Source organism: Plectropomus leopardus, chromosome 16 (assembly GCF_008729295.1).
Source record: "Plectropomus leopardus isolate mb chromosome 16, YSFRI_Pleo_2.0, whole genome shotgun sequence".
NCBI classification, from domain to species: domain Eukaryota; kingdom Metazoa; phylum Chordata; class Actinopteri; order Perciformes; family Serranidae; genus Plectropomus; species Plectropomus leopardus.
Window position 1 is genome coordinate 18,660,701 of NC_056478.1, and position 19,394 is coordinate 18,680,094.

Below are 19,394 nucleotides of genomic sequence, written 5' to 3' on the forward strand. Positions count from 1 at the left end.
CCGAGCATCTACGTTCCAATTCATCTATCTTTCCATCTCTCTGTCCATCCATCCATCCATTAATTTATCTATCTATCCATCGATTCGTCCATTCTCTATCCATTTATCCATCCATCCATTCATCCGTCCATGCAACCACCCATCTGTCCATCCATCTATCCATCCATCCATCCAGCCAGCCATCCATCCATCCATCCATTGTCTATTCATTTATCCATCCATCCATCCTCTTACAGTCCTCCCACCAGTCTTTTCACTGAACAGATCACACCAGACACACTACAGATGACCCCCAGACTCAGTATACACACATCTATCAGCCAGTCCCTCACAGTGAGGCGGCTCCACTGCAGTCTGAGGTGAAACAGGCACGGCAGTATGAGTGTCATGGCCGCTCCGGTCACACTGCCTGTCAAACCCATCAACAGGGAGAACCTAGGGACTAATAGAGCCAGTAGGTATGATGTCATCAGCAAGGTGGCGCGGACCAACAGGGCCGGACAAGACACACCTCGACTTCCATGTTTGGAGTACGATGAGATACCAGCTGAAAGATTGAAGCAGGTGTTAAGAAGGCACACCGTGGCAGTTTTTGTTGAACCTGCAAGCAACTTTTGTTTATGGGTCACTCTACTCTGACTCATTGTTTTCCAGTTGAATCTCTATAGAGGTGTCATCAGCCTTCAACTCTATCATTATATTTTTATTTACAGAATGACATAATTTATAGTAATGAGGTAGTACATGAACTAATTAAGAGACATTATTTACTTTAAGAACTGTGTTTTACATAAAAACTGAAGACAACAAGAAAGCTTTGCCCAGCGAAAATATTTACCAATAAACTACATTAAATTACTTGGACAAAACCTAAAGTATTGTAAACTGATGACTTCTTGACTGTTGACAGTCAACAACTACAAAAGTTCACCCATGATGACGAATGTGTTGACAGTGAACACATTAGCAGAGTTTCCCAGGTCAAGTATTCAAACGGAAATTAATACGTGATTTTTACTTTTTTTTTTTAGTTATAGGATGGTTTTTGTTTGTTTGTTTGTGTTTTTTACATAATTTGTAAGGTTTAATGTCAAGACTTTTACCTTTTTTATTTGACTCAATTTTAGGTGCATCCCTCAATATCAGCCTTTTATTTATCAACTGATTAAAGGTTCTTTATGTGACAAACCATTATTGCTATGTAAAAATATTGTGGAGGAAACATCAACACAATGGGAAATTCTAACACTGATATACATTTAAAACATCCACAACACAAAATGTAATGTATTTCTGATGTGAGTCTAATGTTCCTCTGACATTATACTGTGTCTGTAAGTCCGTGCACATGGGTTAGTGTTTCTAGTGTAGTGGCAGTTTGTATTTCACACGTTGTCTATTCTAAGCTGTCTGATTTGTGCCTCTTCTTCTAATTAATGGGACTTGTTGAGTTTCCAGTATTTAAATATCTGGGCTGAATATTTGCTTAACACAATACATTATCAAATCATTAGTTTTCAAATTGCTTTATTGATCACCTTCAACCATTATTTTCTTGTGGAACGAACCATTGTTTTGGTAGTTATGAAGTCTCAAAGGTGGGTGCCAGTATAAAATATAAGTGGTGATTTGTGGTCTTAACAAACCTTCAACAGAAATAGAAAGTGGGAGCCCATACTCTGCTCTGTTCAAGATTCCCAAGAAATTGCCCAGTCTTACCACAGTTTACCACTGGTGACCTCAGGAGCAATTAAATATACTCAAGACAATTGGAAGAGAGAGTGAAAATGGCACTGATTCACTTCTTTCAGCTCTATTTCCATTGACCATCTGGGTAACCTCCAGCATCAGGCCTGCTTCTCCAGGCTTCTGCTGCTCTATAGTATATATGGAAATGTGTAGAGGAACGTGTGATCTACATATCAGTCACTGTAACATATAAATGTAGATCTACCGTCAGTCATAATTGCACCTTAGCCCTTTTATAAATAACTTCAAGGAGCTCTTGTATGGAAAAAAGACTTTGCGCAAGGTCAGTGGTTTAAATATAAAATAGACTTGTCAGTAGTGTTTACCTCCAAGCAGACAGGTTTGCAGTATTTCGGCAGCAGAGTAGAATGGCAGAGGGTAGGACAGCAGGGCTTTTGCCAGCAGACACAGGTTGACGAGAGGTCGAAGGTCAGAGGGCAGGTTGTCTGTGATGACCTCACTGGTCTCTGTGCCCCAAGTCAACGCTGCCTAATGGAGGAGGAAAACAATCAATGCAGTCAGTCAATTAATCACTCAATTTGTCTGTCCCAGCTTCTATCCCTTGATTGGACCTACTGCTGTCCGCCAGATGTCGAACCAAATGTACGTTTCGGTCCAAACATTTTTTAGATATTGGGCAATCAACAAACTATAAAATAATACTGTCACGGTATTTACAGTATTTAGATCTGTCAGCACAAACCTCTCTTTCTAACTATCACCAACTCAGGAAATAACTCTATCAACTAGGGGTGTAACGGTACACAAAAATCACGGTTCTATACGTACCCCGATTTTGAGGTTGCGGTTTGGTTCATTTTCGGTACAGTAAGGTAACAAAATGCAAAACATAAAATTGCTTGTTTTTCAATTGGAACTTTTGTAAACATTTTTTGTCTAATGTAATGTAATGCAAACAATATACAAAATATCAAGAAAATAAAAAATACTCACTGTTACGTAGCTCTCGTTAGCTCTGGATGTCCATCCATATGTTGCTACTGCAGATGCATTGGACAAGTCTTAGACAACAGCAGATTTTGCTTGTTCATAAAGGCCTGGTATTATTTTCTGGCTGAAGTGTGGACGAGAGGGTTCTTCATACCGGGGCTCAATCACCTTCAGCATGTGTTTAAAACCGGCGTTCTCAACAACCGAATATGGTCTTAGATCTGCTGCTATAAAAACTCTGATGGCAGTTGTTATGGCTTTGGCCCGTTCTGAATTGCTAGGGAGAGGCTGCTTGAATACTGAAGTCAGCTGCGTTTGCACTAAGGTCATTTTTTTTCTTGTAGCAGTGATATTCACACCCCGGTGGTGCTGTTTCAAATACGTTATCATGTTTGTCATATTGCCAGAAACATACCCGATTTCAGCTGAACACTGTCGGCACACTGCCTTCATTTTATCCACTTGTCTTTGTCTGTTACAATATTTACCAAGGAAGCAGAAGTGTTCCCAAACAGGAGACCGTAACGACAAGGGAGGGTATCTGGTTTCTCGCTAGTGGTAGCATTAGCTTTAGCCTTGACATCAGCTAGTCAGAGGCTTCACGTGTAGCTGCAGGCGGCTAGTAAACAAGCAAAACTTTTTTTCTGCCACTTATTATGCTCATGTGGGAACTTACCCATGCACCCGTCCGTACCGGACCGAACGTCATGTAGCGAAACGGTTCAATACAAATAAATATACCGTTACACCCCTACTATCAACTCAATGTTAAATTTAAAAAAAATTGTGTCACACACTGCCACTGACCAGTAAAGAAAACAGAGTTTTCATGATGCAGGCAGCACCATGAGTCCACCCCAGCATGGCATTAAACTTCCCTCTGTCCTCCATACTGTCCTCCAAAGGAGGGAGGAAGATCTGCGAGGTGTAGGAGAAGATGATGACGCCCACAGAGACGAGGAAGTCCTCCGGGTCCACAGACAGCGACAGAGTGGACCAGGACCAGCTGCTGGCTCGACTCAGGCAGTACAGCATGACCAACAGGCTTATAGAGGGTCAGAGACAAAAGGAGAGAAAATGAGAAAAGATAATGCTCTATGAATAAAGCATCTAAAATGGATGTATTGATAATCCTTCATCTATTCAACATTCATTTGTGAAGGACGGTCCAATAAGAGGTGTTTACTCTCAGGTACACGGGGCAATAATTGTCCTGCCTAAACACAGATGAGAAAAATAAATGAGGAAATATGTAAATTACAGAAAATAATGTAGCGCAAATACAAGCAGAAATGAATGAAGGGACAAAAAATTCTAATCACATTAAATCAATAAAACGTTTTCAAAAGAAAACAGTATATCTCCAATTTTGGTGATTTTAAATTAATTGAATTTGTGAATTAAATAATTGTGTCTATGTGGTTTTAGAGATTTGTTTTTAGATAAATGAACCATTAAAAAAAATGGGTTAAATGTAAATGTTTTGGCACAAAGGTTAAAAAAAACAAGACTTTTTTAATCTCCTGAGAATTTGACATTTTTGGAGACAAGATTTTCAGAGGAAAACAATGTGTTTCTCTTATTGAAATATTATACAAAGATCTTAATATGCCATTTAATAAATAATATAATTGTGCTGTTTGGAAACTACAAAATAATATGATAAATTAACTGCACTGAAAAATGTTTTCTTTTTTCTTTTTCTTTTCTTTTTTTTCCGTTTAAGCCTTGATTTGTGAATTCTATTGTTAAAATAATTTGTATTTGCACATGACTTTATAGCCAGAGATCCAGGAGCCAGAGAACTTCAAGACCCAGCTCCATTTTCCAAGACACCTGGCACAAGAAATAAATCAAACAACCAGTAACAGCAGCATGGAGCAGGTGAGAGCAGACAGCACAACCAGCAGCAGCTGCAAAGTGATCACAGGAGGGAGAATAAGAGCAGATTATAAAGCCTGCTGCCTTGTTGTCTTGATTCAATATGATTTGGTGTGTTTGTCAGCTGATGCTGATCAGCCGACAGTGTGCACCAGAACAAACCTGGTGCTACTTCTGTTCAATCACCTGATCAGGATGTGAGCCAGGGAGCACAGCAGGCTGAGGGTGGAGACTGGTCTGAGATCAGTGAGCAGCAGGCAGGGCAGCAGGAACATCAGAGACACCAGAGAACACACTGATCTGGGGACAGCCATCCCAGACAGACTGTCAGACAACAGGCTGGTGGAGACAACGAGATACAGGGTGCAAGTCATCAACAGCTCAATGACCTGGAATAAAAACAAAAAAGTGCAGAGAGAGATGTTTACCGCTGTATAACATGAGAGACGTAGAACATTTTTTCAACTGTTTATCTATCATATAAATGTGCATCTTGAATAATGTTGTAATTTAGTTTCAAGACTCACTTTAAAGACATGTGCATGCCGATTTGCAGAATAATGTGTGTGTTAGGTTATTTCAAGCACGTGTGTGTGTTACCTGAGCTACATTAACCATCCACCCTCCAATTCTAGGCCAGTTGGGCCACAGTCCTTTGCCGCAGGCCTCCACTATGTCCTGATAGCTGTGTCGGACTCTGACCTTTGACACTGAGCCGCCACTGAAAGATATAAGCACATTCTCTGTGCGATAAATTCTGTTTTATACAAATTCACATTTTTGACCATCTTTACTGTTTTCAAAGCTACAGCATATTGTAGCTGTGTTGAAACCTACATTTCAGTGTTTTAAATGAGCACAATAATGTGTTTTCTGCAGATAGCAGTGCACAGTTGAGTCCCCCTCCACTCAAAAATGTGTTTTTCTTATGTTTATGTCCCCAGGAAGCTTTAAAATCAAACTCAGCTCAATTGAGCTAATCTGAATCACATTTTGACTGAACCGCACATGCTAATGTGGCAAAAATAAACTCAAACATCACATTTTTACAGAACACACTCCAATTTCTTTTAGCTGTGGCAGTAGAGTCCATAAATGGAATAACATGTTTGTGTATTTTAGACTCTAAAAACTCTCTACTCTCTGCTCAAATCACTATAGGGTTTTGACTCCCACAAGTAGGATGAATACAATAGAAGGAAAAAATATGAGAACAATTCTGCTGTCAGAAATGATATAGAGGAGAGCGCCATCTGCTGAAAGTCAAACTCAACAATGAGACAACAACACACAAAAAAACATCAGAGGACTGATCACAGTGAGAAGGGCTTGTTGATGCTACAGCAATGGCGTAGCATGTTTGCTTTCAGTAAAATGGACAGCCAACTGTAAAACTCTGATGTAAATTTACAGTAAAATCTGAACAGTATTTTATTGTAATAATGTCATACACTATTATACAGTAAACCTCAATGCAATCTGCGTGAGGGCTGTCCCAATTTGAAGGCTCCTTCAAATGCAGCACAGGTATGCGGACTTCTTTTCCCTCTTTTTGGTGGACACATCCCTACTATCCTTCGCGGCCTTTCATTTCAAAAATAATTGTCTTCATGGCGGCACAGAATAGAGACCGGAGCGTTGATTTCACTTAATGTGTTTTTTTTTTTTTTACTAATTTCAAAATCAAACGCCAGATATGTTAAACATAGAGGGACATTAAAACCTCATCATTTCTTTCATAATACGTGACGTTGCTAATGCTAACACGTAGCCACCTAACATACTAGCTACGGAAATGTAGAGCCAGCTCGGCGCTGTGTCCCCACTGTGCTGCCCGCAGCACAGGAGCGCTTCGTCCGCTGAGCAAGGCTCTGCTGCCCGGAGATAAGTCAGCTGCAGGCGCCGACAGAGGCGCTTCTCCTCCTTTTCCAGCAAAATATAGATAAAAAAAATAAAAAAATGCAACAGTCCTGGCTCATCATGGCTTTCTTTTGTTTGTTTTAGTGTCCCCTCCCCCCGTGCCCCTTCGCTGGCGAGCCTTGACAGCAGACAGCGATTGTGACGTCGGGGTAAGGGCGGGAACATCTGGTGACGCAACCAGGTGGTACACAGCTGCAGACTGTACATAAGATCTGTGTCTATACAGCTTATGGGATATCTGCATCATTCCTGTTCAGAAGTGCGACTTTGCAGAGTTAGATAGTCTTAAAGAAGTGGAGGAAGAGTTTATTATTCACAGTGTGGAGCGGCATTACAATGACAAAGGTGAAGAAATTAACAGTGAACAATCATTTCTTGCCAGCTAAGGTTAGATATAAGTCGGGTAACGTCACGTTAGCTACTGTGTTGTAACTTTAGGTTATCTGGCTGCACTCTCTTTCAGAAATTTGATGACTGCAGAGTTAAAACTCTATGAAAGGTGACTACATTAATGTAAAATACATAAATCTATTGTGTTAGAAAGTACAACATTCCCACTGAAATAAAGTAGTCCAATGGAATTACCCAAGTAAAGCTACCTCAAATTGTAGATAACAAGCTAGATTACCTGAGTAAATATCGACCAGTATCATTAATTTACAAGGCAGCAACATTCATCATTGAACTCTCTGAGTAACTCATCGCACATGCAGCACATTCAACTCTTAATATCATTTCTCTTCCAGCTTCAACTGAACAAATTACACAAATGTATATTTTGTGACACGCTGACTTTGTAACTGCATTTGAGCTGATTTAAAAAGAGGTCTGGATATTCAGGCTGAAACTTCAAACATTACATTAGCACGAGTGCAGTCTATGTAGTTACTATATTAATCTTGCAGAGAAAGCTTGAAGTCCTCAATGTTAAAAAATCTGCCAGACAACTACACGCTGCTGTGATTGGTTGGCTCCGCCGTGATCCCGCCCACCTCCCTCCGGGCGATCCATTCTAGCATCAGCCACTGTCCTGCGCACTACATGGATGTATTGTAAACAGCTAAGCATCATGGGAAGGTGAAAGTAAAAGGAGGGAACTGAATTTTAGGAATTAACTGACGTGAGGAGTAAAGTGCGGGCGCATCTTATAGCTAATGGAGTCACACAACACCGGATTTCTTGCTGAGGAGATGTTTCTATTTCTAAGAGGAGTTTCCAGCTTACATTTTATTTTCGGGAATTTCAACTATGGAGCACATCTGATGTCTGATAAAGCAGCCGTCATTGAGTAATGTAAGTAATTCTTTAACATTTTTATTCTGTTAGGAAATAGCAGTATACTTGTTAAAGGGGGCTTTTGCCATTTGGATTATCTGCCATTCATAACAGCGTTGTAACAAAGCTGTCGAAACACTTCATATTTTCAATGTTCAAACTGCTAACGTTGGCTAACGTAAGCCAACATTAGCTAACGTTGGCTAATAAGTTCGTGTCAACATTTTGTCTCAGTTCACACTACAATTAAAACACTTGCTTTTGCTGAAAGATAATTAAACTGCACTGACTCATACAGTGATAATGAGACAGCGAGAGTAACCTACTGTGTTTTCTTCTCCACACTGGCAAAAACAGCCTAGTTTAACTGTATAATAGGGGTGGGGGGAAAAGTCGATTCACATAAGAATCTCGATTCTCGTTTTTAACAATTCAAAAATCCTAAACTTCGATAAAAGACTATATTTACTAAATTGGTCTATTATTAACCCTCTTTTTACCATTAAGAAAAGTCTTAATTATTTTGAGACTGTTTGTCGGGTCGCCTTACTGTTTTCGCCAGTGAAAGCTGACGGCTGTGCAGAGGGATGACTCCGATGCATCGTAGCTCTTTTAGAAGAATCACTATCAGCCTGGGAATTTGGATCGTTTCCATAATTTATCCACATTTCGATGATAAACGTACATTAGCATTGATGCTAAACGCCATATTGGCTTCCCATGGTGCCTTAGTAAAGAGGTCAGAGGTTTGTTTCGGTCTTGTTCACCAATCGGAAGACGATTCGACACTTTGTATCCGTTTACGTATGTCATACGTCACCTGAAGCAAACTGCACTGTTATTGGCCTAATCCTGCTGTATCTACCGCTCTGTGTTATTGGTAGCGCCTCCTGCATTAGAATAAACTCTGGTAGCCCCTACAATAATAATATTAATAATAATGATAATAATAATAATAATAATAATAATAATAATGAGACAAGGGTAAATCAGGAGTCAGTCTAACAAACAAACACTGAAGTGTCAGGAGTGTGACGTGGCCCTCTGCATCATCACAGATTTTCAAAATGGCACATATAATGGGATACACTAACAACTGCAAAAAAACCCCAACAAAAAACGATGGGGCTTTTTTTTGGAAAAGTGTGTCCACTTTTTGAACTATAATAATTACAATGTTTATTTTCTCACTTTCAGATTCCCAACACTTGGGAGAAAGGTTTTCTACAACAAAAAGCTTGAACATAATAAAACCTCCATTCTTTCATAGCATAATATGCCACTGGCAAAACAGACTGGAGTAGATCCTGAAATTATACCTCCTATATTTTGAATCGGGAATCGATTTTGAATCGGAAAATCATTTTGAATCGAAACCAATTCTGAATCAAATCGTGACCCCAAGTATCGAATCTTTAGATACTGAGAGATTCACACCCCTATTGTATAATGTATTGTGGTAGGAAGAGCATTGGAAAAAGCCATTCAAGACTTTTGACTTATGTCATTGTCATAGAGTAATGTCACCTAAAATAAATATATTTTGTTGTTCTTCTTTATTCTCCAGAATCTGCATTGACATCAGTCCTGAGAGGGGCATAAAAGCAAGCCATCAGTTGCAAGCGCAAAGCAAGAGGAGTGGCAGGATGGTCAAAAAGAAGGCAATGCCAGTGAATTCACATCTCCACACTCACCAAGAAGCTCAGTGACTTCAAGTGGGACATTGTATGATTTTACACACACACACACCAACACACACACACACACACCCACATACAAACACACCCCACTGTCTCACACAGCCACTCATTCAAATGTGCATTCACCAGCTCACTCACTGAGTCACTCACTGACTGACTGTTGCACTGGTGACATGTTTTTATGTTAATAAACATTTGACAGTGAACTACATAATGGATATTGTGTTATCTTCATTAATTATTATTATTAAAACATTCTTTAATTATCATTAAATACAGGATATACAGTAGAGTATTACATATTGTAAATATACAATACTTTACTGGCAAAGCTGCTGCCATTAAATTACTGTAAATTTACAATAATACAGTAAAGAACTGTACATTTATTTACAGTAATATACTTTAATTCTAAATCATAGTAAGGGAACTGTAAAAAAGAAACTACTTTGCTGGTGAAGCTGCTGCCTGTAAATTACTGTAAATTTACAGTGAAAAGTTTAGTACTTTTATGTGAAATTGTAATGTAATGAGATTATTACATGGTACTGCAGCTGATCAATTGACACCAAATGAATTGAATATAAACCCTACCTTTGCTCCTCTTCATACAGACAGGCCACCAGGATCCTCCCTGTATGGTTGCAGACCCAAGCTGACAGAACCAGCAGAACAAGACCAACATAACCTGACTGCACCAGAGCAAAGGGTAAACCCAACACAAAGATACCCTGGAGGAGAGAAGAGAGAGATAGAAAGAGCAGAAAAAGGAGCATTTGTGAGGGAGATAAGAAATGAGAAGTTACCAAGACCTCGTTCAAAAAGTTGCCTTAAAATCTCTCCTATGGGGCACTCCCAGTATTTTTCATATAGATGACCACTTGGGGCCACTGAAAATCTTGTTGTGACACACAAAACCAGATCTCATAAATACATTTTGGGGAAATCCTTTATGCTTTTGAAGTATAGGTCAGGTGAAAATTGTGCTAATATGAGGAGTTAAGCAGTGGCATACTGATATACTTTGGATTCTATTTTTAAAGTTAATATTACTAATTATCTGATGTGCATTGACCAATATAGGTACAGTTAACACTTTTAGTCATGCATATTTTTCTGTTAGGCTATTAACTGTCCTTCAAACAGGCTGGTTTTCCTTTTCTTTAAAAAGGCAAATATATAGCTTTACTTTGAAGGAGTACACTGATCATGAGGAACAAATCAGTTACCGAGACTAAGCCATGTCAAGTTTAGGGGAGACTAGTGTTTACCCATGGCACCAAGTTTCATTCAGATAACTTGAGGCGTGATTTCAAGAGACCCCTTTGAAGATTGCCATGCCTTTTGTGTTCTCATCAAAATTAGGCCTAATTTTTGAACTTTATTTAGCCCCATAGCCTGATGTTGTCTAGTCACAGAGGCTGTTCTCATGCACTCATCATATCTTTTCTTATGAAAAGTAGTGCACAAAAATTTGTACGTAATCCATATAATGAGCCAGTTATTTGTGTTTAACCCAGGTATTTTGGCAGGTTGCAGTCACGTGACCAAAGTGCTGACGGGAGTTAAAAAGGCACAGCCCGAGCAGTCCATTAGGGAGGTAGGGTGGGGTGATGGATGGATCACAAAACACAGGACTTTCCCCCAGAGGCCAGTGCGGAACAGTGTGAACCTGCGTTAACTCTGAGTCATTTTAAGGTACGTCCTCCCCATGTTTCTTTTCCTAAACCTAACCTCTGTATCTTTATGTTAAAAACGTAAGGATGTAACATTATTCATGGGGTGCTAATTTGTTGGATATCATACGAAACGTGGTGTGTACATTTCCGTAGGATATGAGGATATGTTGTTTCACAAGATACCACCTTTGCACTAGCTTAAAAAATGAGCACAGCACAGTCTCTTAAAGACAGTTATATTGTTCTCCAAGTATTTTCCCTGGGTGGGCCAGTGTGGGGGATAGCAATTGTTAAAGGGGTGGCATAACCTCCCCTAGCTCCTTTCTGGGAGCGCCACTGCCTGCTACCTGAATGGTGGAGACACTGACCATGAAGCAATGACAATTTCTGATACAGTTCTGACTGAGAATCGTTTTTAGCCTTTCTCTTCAGTGTTTCCTGTTACTATCAAAATTTAGGCAAACACGCGGATCGGAAAACGAATCTCTCATCCCCTGCATTTCTTGTGATATTTTCCATTATGTTGCACTGGATCACTTATTGCTGGATTGGTTTACAGATGCCGTAAGTGCTTAAGGGCTAGTGTGCAATAACGAATTAAATGAATTATATCATATATTGATGTATCACTAAAATGTTGTCAAGGAAACTCAAAAAGAAATATGACTGCTTTAGTAAGTTAGTAAGCCATAGTAACTTTTAGTTAGTAACTATAACATACTACAGCCTGTTGTTTTAACTTGTTTTTATAAGAAAAAAATGACTGAAAGTCATTAAAATGTGAAAAAGAAAAGAGGAAATAAAAATAAGGAAGACCGTTGAAGAGAAAAAAAGAAAACAAAGAATTGACCGTTCACAGTTGGAAGATGAGTAGGCGAGAGGAGAGTTTTGGCGTGATGCCTGGAGAGTTCGAGGATGCAGGAGACCGGCAGGAGCATGAGGATGAGGCGAGTCGAGGTTTGGCCCATCACCGAGGGAAGTGACTGCCAGGGAGTGGAGAGAGGAGGAGAGGGAATAGAGCTGGAAGAGGAAGAAGGCAAGAAAAGAAGAGTGTAGAGGAGAAAGGGGAAACAAAATAGAGAGGAGGAGGAAGGAGAGGTGCAACCTCCTAGAGTGCAGCAGGTTGAAGGAGGAAGAGGAGAAGGACGAGGGGAGATCAGAGGAGACAACAAGCTACTTTGATGGAGCTGCTGTGTTTTGAATGTTGGAACATGGAGATACACAGACTCACCGAGAGAGTTGTGGAGGCACATCATAGACACACGCAGTAACACACACGGCGGATGCATAAACAGACAAGCACACATTCTCCCTCTTTCAAGTTACTATTTGTAACTGGTGTCTGTCAGGCATATGCTGATAGAGCTTTGATGTTCAAATGGAGCTGCTGGTGATGAAAGCAGTTTGACGCTCAAGTATGTGATTTCATCTCCCCCTCTCCCCCTCTCTCTCTCTCTCTATCGCTCTCTGTCTAGCTCCCTCCACAACTTTTTTCTCTCTGTGTTTTTGCCAGCTAATTCCTCATTGGTTACTCTGAACACAACCTGAAGCAGCTCCCAATCGCAAATAGGCGGAAAATGGGAGGACAGAAATCCCCGATTGGCTCTGAATATGATGATTCAACTTCATTCTGCCATTATCTGACACTCGATACACCTTTAACCCCTTGTGGTACATTGGCTTGATATCTTTCAAAAACATGGGGAGAATGCAACAAGCAACTTAACATTGGCCAAAAATTTGCAGTTAAAACAGTTGTTATACGAAATGCACCTGAAAATAATCTAAAAAAAGGTGCTGAATAAATAAAACAAATGTGGGTTAAAAAATGTGATCAGTCGTGATCGACTTTTGGAATTGACAGCCCTAATAATAAATATCAGACTTAAAAATATAATATTCTGGAAATTTTCACCTATTTCTCTGATAATTTTCTAATAATTTAACCCACTTTTTTAAAAACTATTTTTGAAGTAATTTTCTCGTCACCTTTTACTAATTTCTTGTATTTTGTGGTACGTTTCATGCCAGGTTGGTGATTGCCTTGTTTACTCATGTTTTCAAAAGAAATCGAAACCAATTTGCTCAGGTTTTCCAAGGATCAAATAGCAAGAAAACAGATATCAATCCAGGTTTATAAGGGTTAAAATTTGTGTATTCAGGGAATGTTAACATTTTTCATACCTTTCAAGTCCACATGCAATATCAGACACAAAGCAGCAAGGATATTTCAGTAACGCATGCTGAAAAAAAAGACGATTATTACACATTCCCTGTTCCCTTCTGGACTTCAACTGTCGCTCCTCAGGTCATGCACAATCATTTTATACAAGCGCATGCCCTGCGCAGAAAAAGTGACAGAGAAATGTCTTTCCCCACCATGAGAGGATAAGATGGAGCAGACAGGTTTGACATTTACAAAACTGAAAAAATATTTATTCCTAAGTTTAATCAAAGCTGTTTTATTTATTTAAAAGAATAACTCTGGGAATGATGTGCACTCGAGAAATCTTTGTTCAATATTTTAGGTGGCTGTATGTAGCCTACCCTGCTGTGTGGGAACATTATTAACATTATTTCCCATAATGCAAATGGATAGCATTTTCATTGCCATTTTAAATGTCTTTCAAACTTCATACCTCAAAATATTATACAGGTCAGTTACAGCTCCTCATAATCAAAACAAACAATATTAAGACGTCATCTCACCTCTGAAAAGTTAAAATGAAATATTTCTTATGAAGTTAAATAACAGAGATGATAATAATGAGAATGAAGATGATGACAATATTGATAATGACCACTGAGAAGATCAAGCTGACCAAATAACTGGTGATAGATGAACCTAAAACTACCAGAAATATTCTTGTTTAATGCAATAACCTGCAGCATTTAAGCTTCACTTTTTTTTCGCAGGGTCTTGGGATGTATTTGGCAGCAGGATGAACCAAATAAGTTTTGACAGCATCTTTCCAAAACAAAATGGGGACATTCTTCATTTCCCTACGGCTTGTGTTTGGATCTGAACACCCCTTTCGGAACTTGGATCTTGAATTTCCGACCCAGTTTAAGGTAAAGTGTCGCTCAAAAGCAGACAATCATAGGCAGTTACATCGATATCAGTGTTTTCTCTGTGTCGAAAAACAAAAGGACCCCATCTCTAATCTGCGACGAAGACACACAAAGAGGAGCTGCCTTATTAACAGTCAGGTTGGAATTAAAACTGAGTTTCATAATATTCCCAAGTCGGGAGCCATGAGAGCTGGAGCTGCTTTTTGCATTTTTGGCAGCAAATTTGCTCTCTAATAAAAACTTTATTAAGCTGGCAGACAGACATAGTTATATTGGCATCAATAAACAGCCGCCGGAAAATACATATTTTCTTTTTAGCCTTGATAGGAGATAAAAACTGATGTTCTTTTTTTACATTAGTGAGACATCTGTTAGCTACTTAACAAATGGGTCTGACATTACTGCACTGATAGGTGTTTATACACTAGATACAGTCTTTCATCACTGCTTTGTGGTCATCCATCACTGTCTGAGATTCTCAAACATCCAGTGAATCATCATCTTTAATAAAAAAGACGCCTTTTAGCGATGTTAGTCAACCATTACAGTCACAGCAACTTAACCTATCTGTGACCTCAAACAAAGGGATTACTGAGCAATTTATTTGGTTGAGGCTCCTGATTACAGTGTGCTGCAGGTAATGAATAACTTAAAAATCATTAACCAAACCACTAAACCCCGAAAGAAGTGGATAATGTTTCAGCAGAGTTAAAAAAAAAAAAAAAACATGCTCTAGCAAGATACAGTAAAAATGAAACAATTCAATCACAGCATTTTTGTAACTATAAATGAATTCAAATATAACTAGAAAATGAGGTTACAGATCATAGATTTGAACAGGCCAACCAACTGCTATTAATTAATGTAATTTGAAGTACGGTAGTTATTTTGAAGTACAGTAAATTTCCGGCACAGAGCTTTTATTTTGAAGTTCTGGTTCTGTTTATAATGGCAACATGTTTTATTTTTTTGTGTTCTAATCCAATGTGTTGTTTAGGCTACATTTTGTGAAATGAAATTGAATATGTGGTCATTTATAATGTGTGGACCTTAATAATATATAATAAAAATCTGGACCCTGTTACTGGACTAGTTGGGAACCACTGGTTTGCAGTATCCCTGTTGTTTTTAAAATAATTAACTGTAAACAATTTAACAATATATCTGTTTTTTTTTCTGTAATTAATCTTAAAAAATATAATATAATTATATAATAATATAATAAATAAACCTGCCAAAAAAAAAACATACCCTAAAGTGTTACACTTCATTACTGGATTTTTTTAGTTTTGGCAACCACAGCTGCCCGTTTTTTTTATCATAAATTACACAGATTTATTTATTTATTTGTTTACCATGCACTTTTAGTCAGTATTATGGAATATTCACAGTCTGTTTTTGTGCCTCTTCTGGCACAGAAATTTGGTCTCTAATTAAAACAGGGGAAAAATTCCTGGCTCTCAGATAGATAGACTACCATGAATAAACTGAGCACATAAAATACTTGTTTATCTTCAAAATATCATGTGTTGATTTAAACATTTATGTAGTGATGTTGTGACAACAGTGCTAATGGGGAATTTGAATGTGTGCATTTGCCGCAAGCTGCGACAAATGCATTTGACATAAATTCACCTCGACTCCTGAAAGGGTGGGTTTTCATTTGTGTGTGTGTGTGTGTGTGTGTGTGTGCGCCAGTGCGTGCGTGCGTGCGTGCATATACTATATTGATGCCCTAATGTCATAATGTTCTTTACGGACCCAATGACGCTGTTCAATTACATTACAGTTATTCAGTGAAAGAACACATTTACATGAGTGCAGCGGTTGAATACTGCTCAGCATTTACAGCATAATAAGCTATTAGCATTACTGCCACGAGGACACACTGTGACCGGGAGCTTTTCTTTTTTTTAAAAAATGATTTCATTCACGCTTTATTTGATTATGAAGAGTGGAGAGTGCCTGACAAACAGCCTGCAAGACTACAGAACATTGTTTAGTAATGTCAAAACACAATGGGATTAAATGCTTTGCATGTTTAATGCTTTTTGAATGTGCTGTGCTGTTCTGTGCCTGAGCAGTTGGCATTTATATTTAATATGTGCATTTTTCAAGAGACACAAAGTTTTGGACAAAAAGGAGCAATGACACACTGCGATGGACATTGCCGATGTCGTCTGAAAATCAAACTCAGCAGCCAACAGTTGTGCTTCACATTGCTACACAATGATTAAATAACTTTCACCAACACATAAAGTTCACTGTCAGGGATTTAGTTTCATTTTATTATTCATACTGAAGTTAGATTACATTTATTTGGCAGACGTTTATATCTTAGGTGACTTGTATATTTTCCTCACATATTGGGAGCAATTTGGAGTTACTGCCAAGAAAACAGGAAAAGGGATCAAAGACGGATCCCCTAGTGACATGGCATAGTTGTCTGTAGGAAGAAATTCTCATGTCTTCCAAGACTAAAAGCTATGGCAGGCCTGTAGTTCGTCAGTGGTTGATAAGCTGAAATATGAAAAAAAAAAAAACGTTGTAGCTAGTGGCTCTTTAAAGAAATACCCCTATTAAGCTGAATTTTTGATGCCTCCACATGCTTCCATAGTTAACGAAGAATCCAACAATTGAGAAAATTCTCAATGAATTGGAGTAAAAGTGGGCCACATTTAGCAACAGCAAAACTACATGAAAAAAAATCAGTTCACAAACTCTCACACAACTTGTGCAGTATAATCCAAGTCTCGTTTTTCCAGCTGTATGCTCAGTACTTCCCAAACTGACATCTCTTTCTGACTAAAAGTGAAACTTTGCAACTTCCCCCATCATTTAGTTTATTTGTGTTATTGTGACTTTGGTTAATCTGAACTAACCCTTTAAAACACCAGTGTCAAACAACACCGCAAACAAACTAATAAATTGAGGCATTGTTTAATCAGTAGCTCTCATGTTCATCAAGGTAAAATTACTGTTTTTGTCAATGCAGTCTAGCTTTAAGCATAGATGGGTTTATCTTTCAATTCAATTTTCCATTGGAAAGGATTGTGAAGTGCTGAGCATATGACTGAATAATGCAACTTGAATTATATTGCAAGAGTTGAGTATGTAAATATATGTTTTTATATAATTTTATTGTTGTTAAACATGCCCCTATAGGACTTCAATTCCTTCAAAAAGATTTAAATTCTTTGTTTACCAGAGGCATGCAAGAGAAACAAAATTGTAATGTGATGTTATTTTCATTTTTTAAAATTTAATTAAATTTATTTTTTTCCTTTTTATGGATGGAAACAATTGCTGATCGTGCACGTATACTCTATATGTGTACCTGTATGGCATTTGTGACATTCCAGCCAGCCTCCCAGGCGGTGATGGTGGGAGTACGATTCAAACCTCTGGGGCCAGTATCAAGGCTCTGACCTGGATTAGCCAAACTCATCCTTGCTCTCTCTTCTTCAGGGCTGGTACAGAATTGGGAAGTCACATTTACAGTTTCCTCTTCTCCGTCCTCAGAGAGTCTCTGCTTTTGCATATTCCCAGTAATCAGCCTGTAGGATCCTCTCTTGTTACCCTGTTTCTGGTTGAAACTCAGGTTTTTCTCACTGTTGCTTCCCATCTTTTCAGCTTGAGTCTGAAAAGGTCTTTTTCTTTTACCATAACTTTTGGTGTTTTTGAACCGAAGGGAGTCTACAGTGGAAACAGCTGAAGTTATTGTGATGGTTCTGGGTCCAGTGGAGATTACTGTAGCTCTGGTTTCTTTGAAAGCTGGACTCTGCAGTAATGTGCTGGTGGATCCCGGGATACTGGGATTATCTTGCTCAATCAGAGACGTGCTATTTCTTCTAAACGACTTTCCTCTGGTGTCATCACAGTTTGAAATATTTTCGTTGCTGACGTTGTTAAAGGACGACCTGTTGTCCTCGCCATAGGTTCTGTTCAACTCATCGCTGTGGGTCAGAATCAGCATTTCCTCATCCTCCTGAAATAACCTGCAAAGCAGAACCACTTTATTAAAAAATGAGGTCATGGTTTTTACACACTTACTAAAGTAAAACAGCATATTTTTACTCTACAAAGAAGACAAAGATCTGTGTCTATTTGGACAGTTGAAATGACGTAATGTGTTTGAGAATTTAGTTTTCATTTAAGGTGAATTCAGACACATCACACTTTTTAAAAAAAATAAAAGTCATTATGTTGGGGTTAATTATTTGAAGCTATTAACACATACATTTTGAAAAATGTGTTTTATTTATATGTAAAGCATCTTGTCCCTTCCACAGATGATATAAATACACTTAATCTAACATTTTTTTCTACTTGTGTTTATATAAATGCATAGTGTCACATATTCGTACTGGTATATAATGAATCTAAAAATATTTTTTAAATTATTTTTTGCTTCAGTTCTAATAATATACAATACAAAGATCTTGTGTGTATCCGTGTAACTTCACAGATATGCTACATAACTGATGTTTAATTCATTATGTCAAACATGAACACAAATCAGCTTTGCTGATCAACATGCACTTACTGTATATTTATATGTTTGTTATTAAATGTTACGCTTTTCAGTATGTGAATGTTTATTTGACTCACCTTGTCGTCCGGTCCAGGTGTAGCCTCGACGCTGCCCAGCCCCACAGAGACCCAGCAGCGCTCCAGGGCTGTCCAGAGCTGCCCAGAGCCCAGCGAAGAGAGCCCATCTTCAGCCTCGCTGTCTGCAGAGTCAGCCTCCCTGCCCCTGGAGGTCTGAAGGTCTGGGTGAGCTTGACTGACTGTGGACACAAACATACACAAATTATCCTCCAAACACTCACAGTGTGTATCTGTAGATAGCCATGCACACAATTGCACAAGCACAGTGGCGTAACTACACACATGCACAGGTGTGTGAAGTGATTGACAAGTTGGTGAGCTGTAACATTATAATATAGCAGTGTTTTCAACAATGAAGGAGTAAACAGCTACAATGGCCCTCACAGTGGATAAGTACACACAGGGATGAAGTGGAGGGCAAAACTTAGTTTAATTCACTTCTATTTTTTTTTTGCAGAATAAAATACATCCACCTCCAAATGCTAAAATGAAACATAAGCTCATAATAACAATGCTGTTTTAAAATGTTTGACCTACAGATTTTGGTGTCTGTGCT

The 19,394-nt window shown here is 38.6% G+C and overlaps 1 protein-coding gene across 1 annotated transcript; it reads right to left on the reverse strand.

The window, feature by feature from the left end:
• Positions 1-230: 230 nt before the first annotated feature.
• On the reverse strand, positions 231-18,945 carry LOC121955963 (vesicular inhibitory amino acid transporter-like). The gene is made up of 8 exons (XM_042504062.1): positions 18,839-18,945; positions 17,565-18,225; positions 10,071-10,207; positions 5,182-5,302; positions 4,768-4,970; positions 3,508-3,745; positions 2,076-2,238; positions 231-547 (listed from the first exon to the last, which is right to left on the reverse strand). The coding sequence occupies exons 1-8, from the start codon at positions 18,943-18,945 to the stop codon at positions 231-233; spliced, it is 1,947 nt and encodes a 648-aa protein (XP_042359996.1).
• Between the last annotated feature and the right edge of the window lie 449 nt (positions 18,946-19,394).

Coding starts and splice junctions, on each gene's coding strand:
- LOC121955963 (XM_042504062.1), bottom strand. CDS start 18,945: ATGGGCTCTCTTCGCTGGGCTCTGGGCAGCTCTGGACAGCCCTGGAGC. Junction 3,746..4,767: donor CTGGCTCACATCCTGATCAG/GTGATTGAACAG, acceptor ACCCTCTATAAG/CCTGTTGGTCATGCTGTACT. Junction 2,239..3,507: donor AAACTCTGTTTTCTTTACTG/GTCAGTGGCAGT, acceptor CTCCTCCATTAG/GCAGCGTTGACTTGGGGCAC.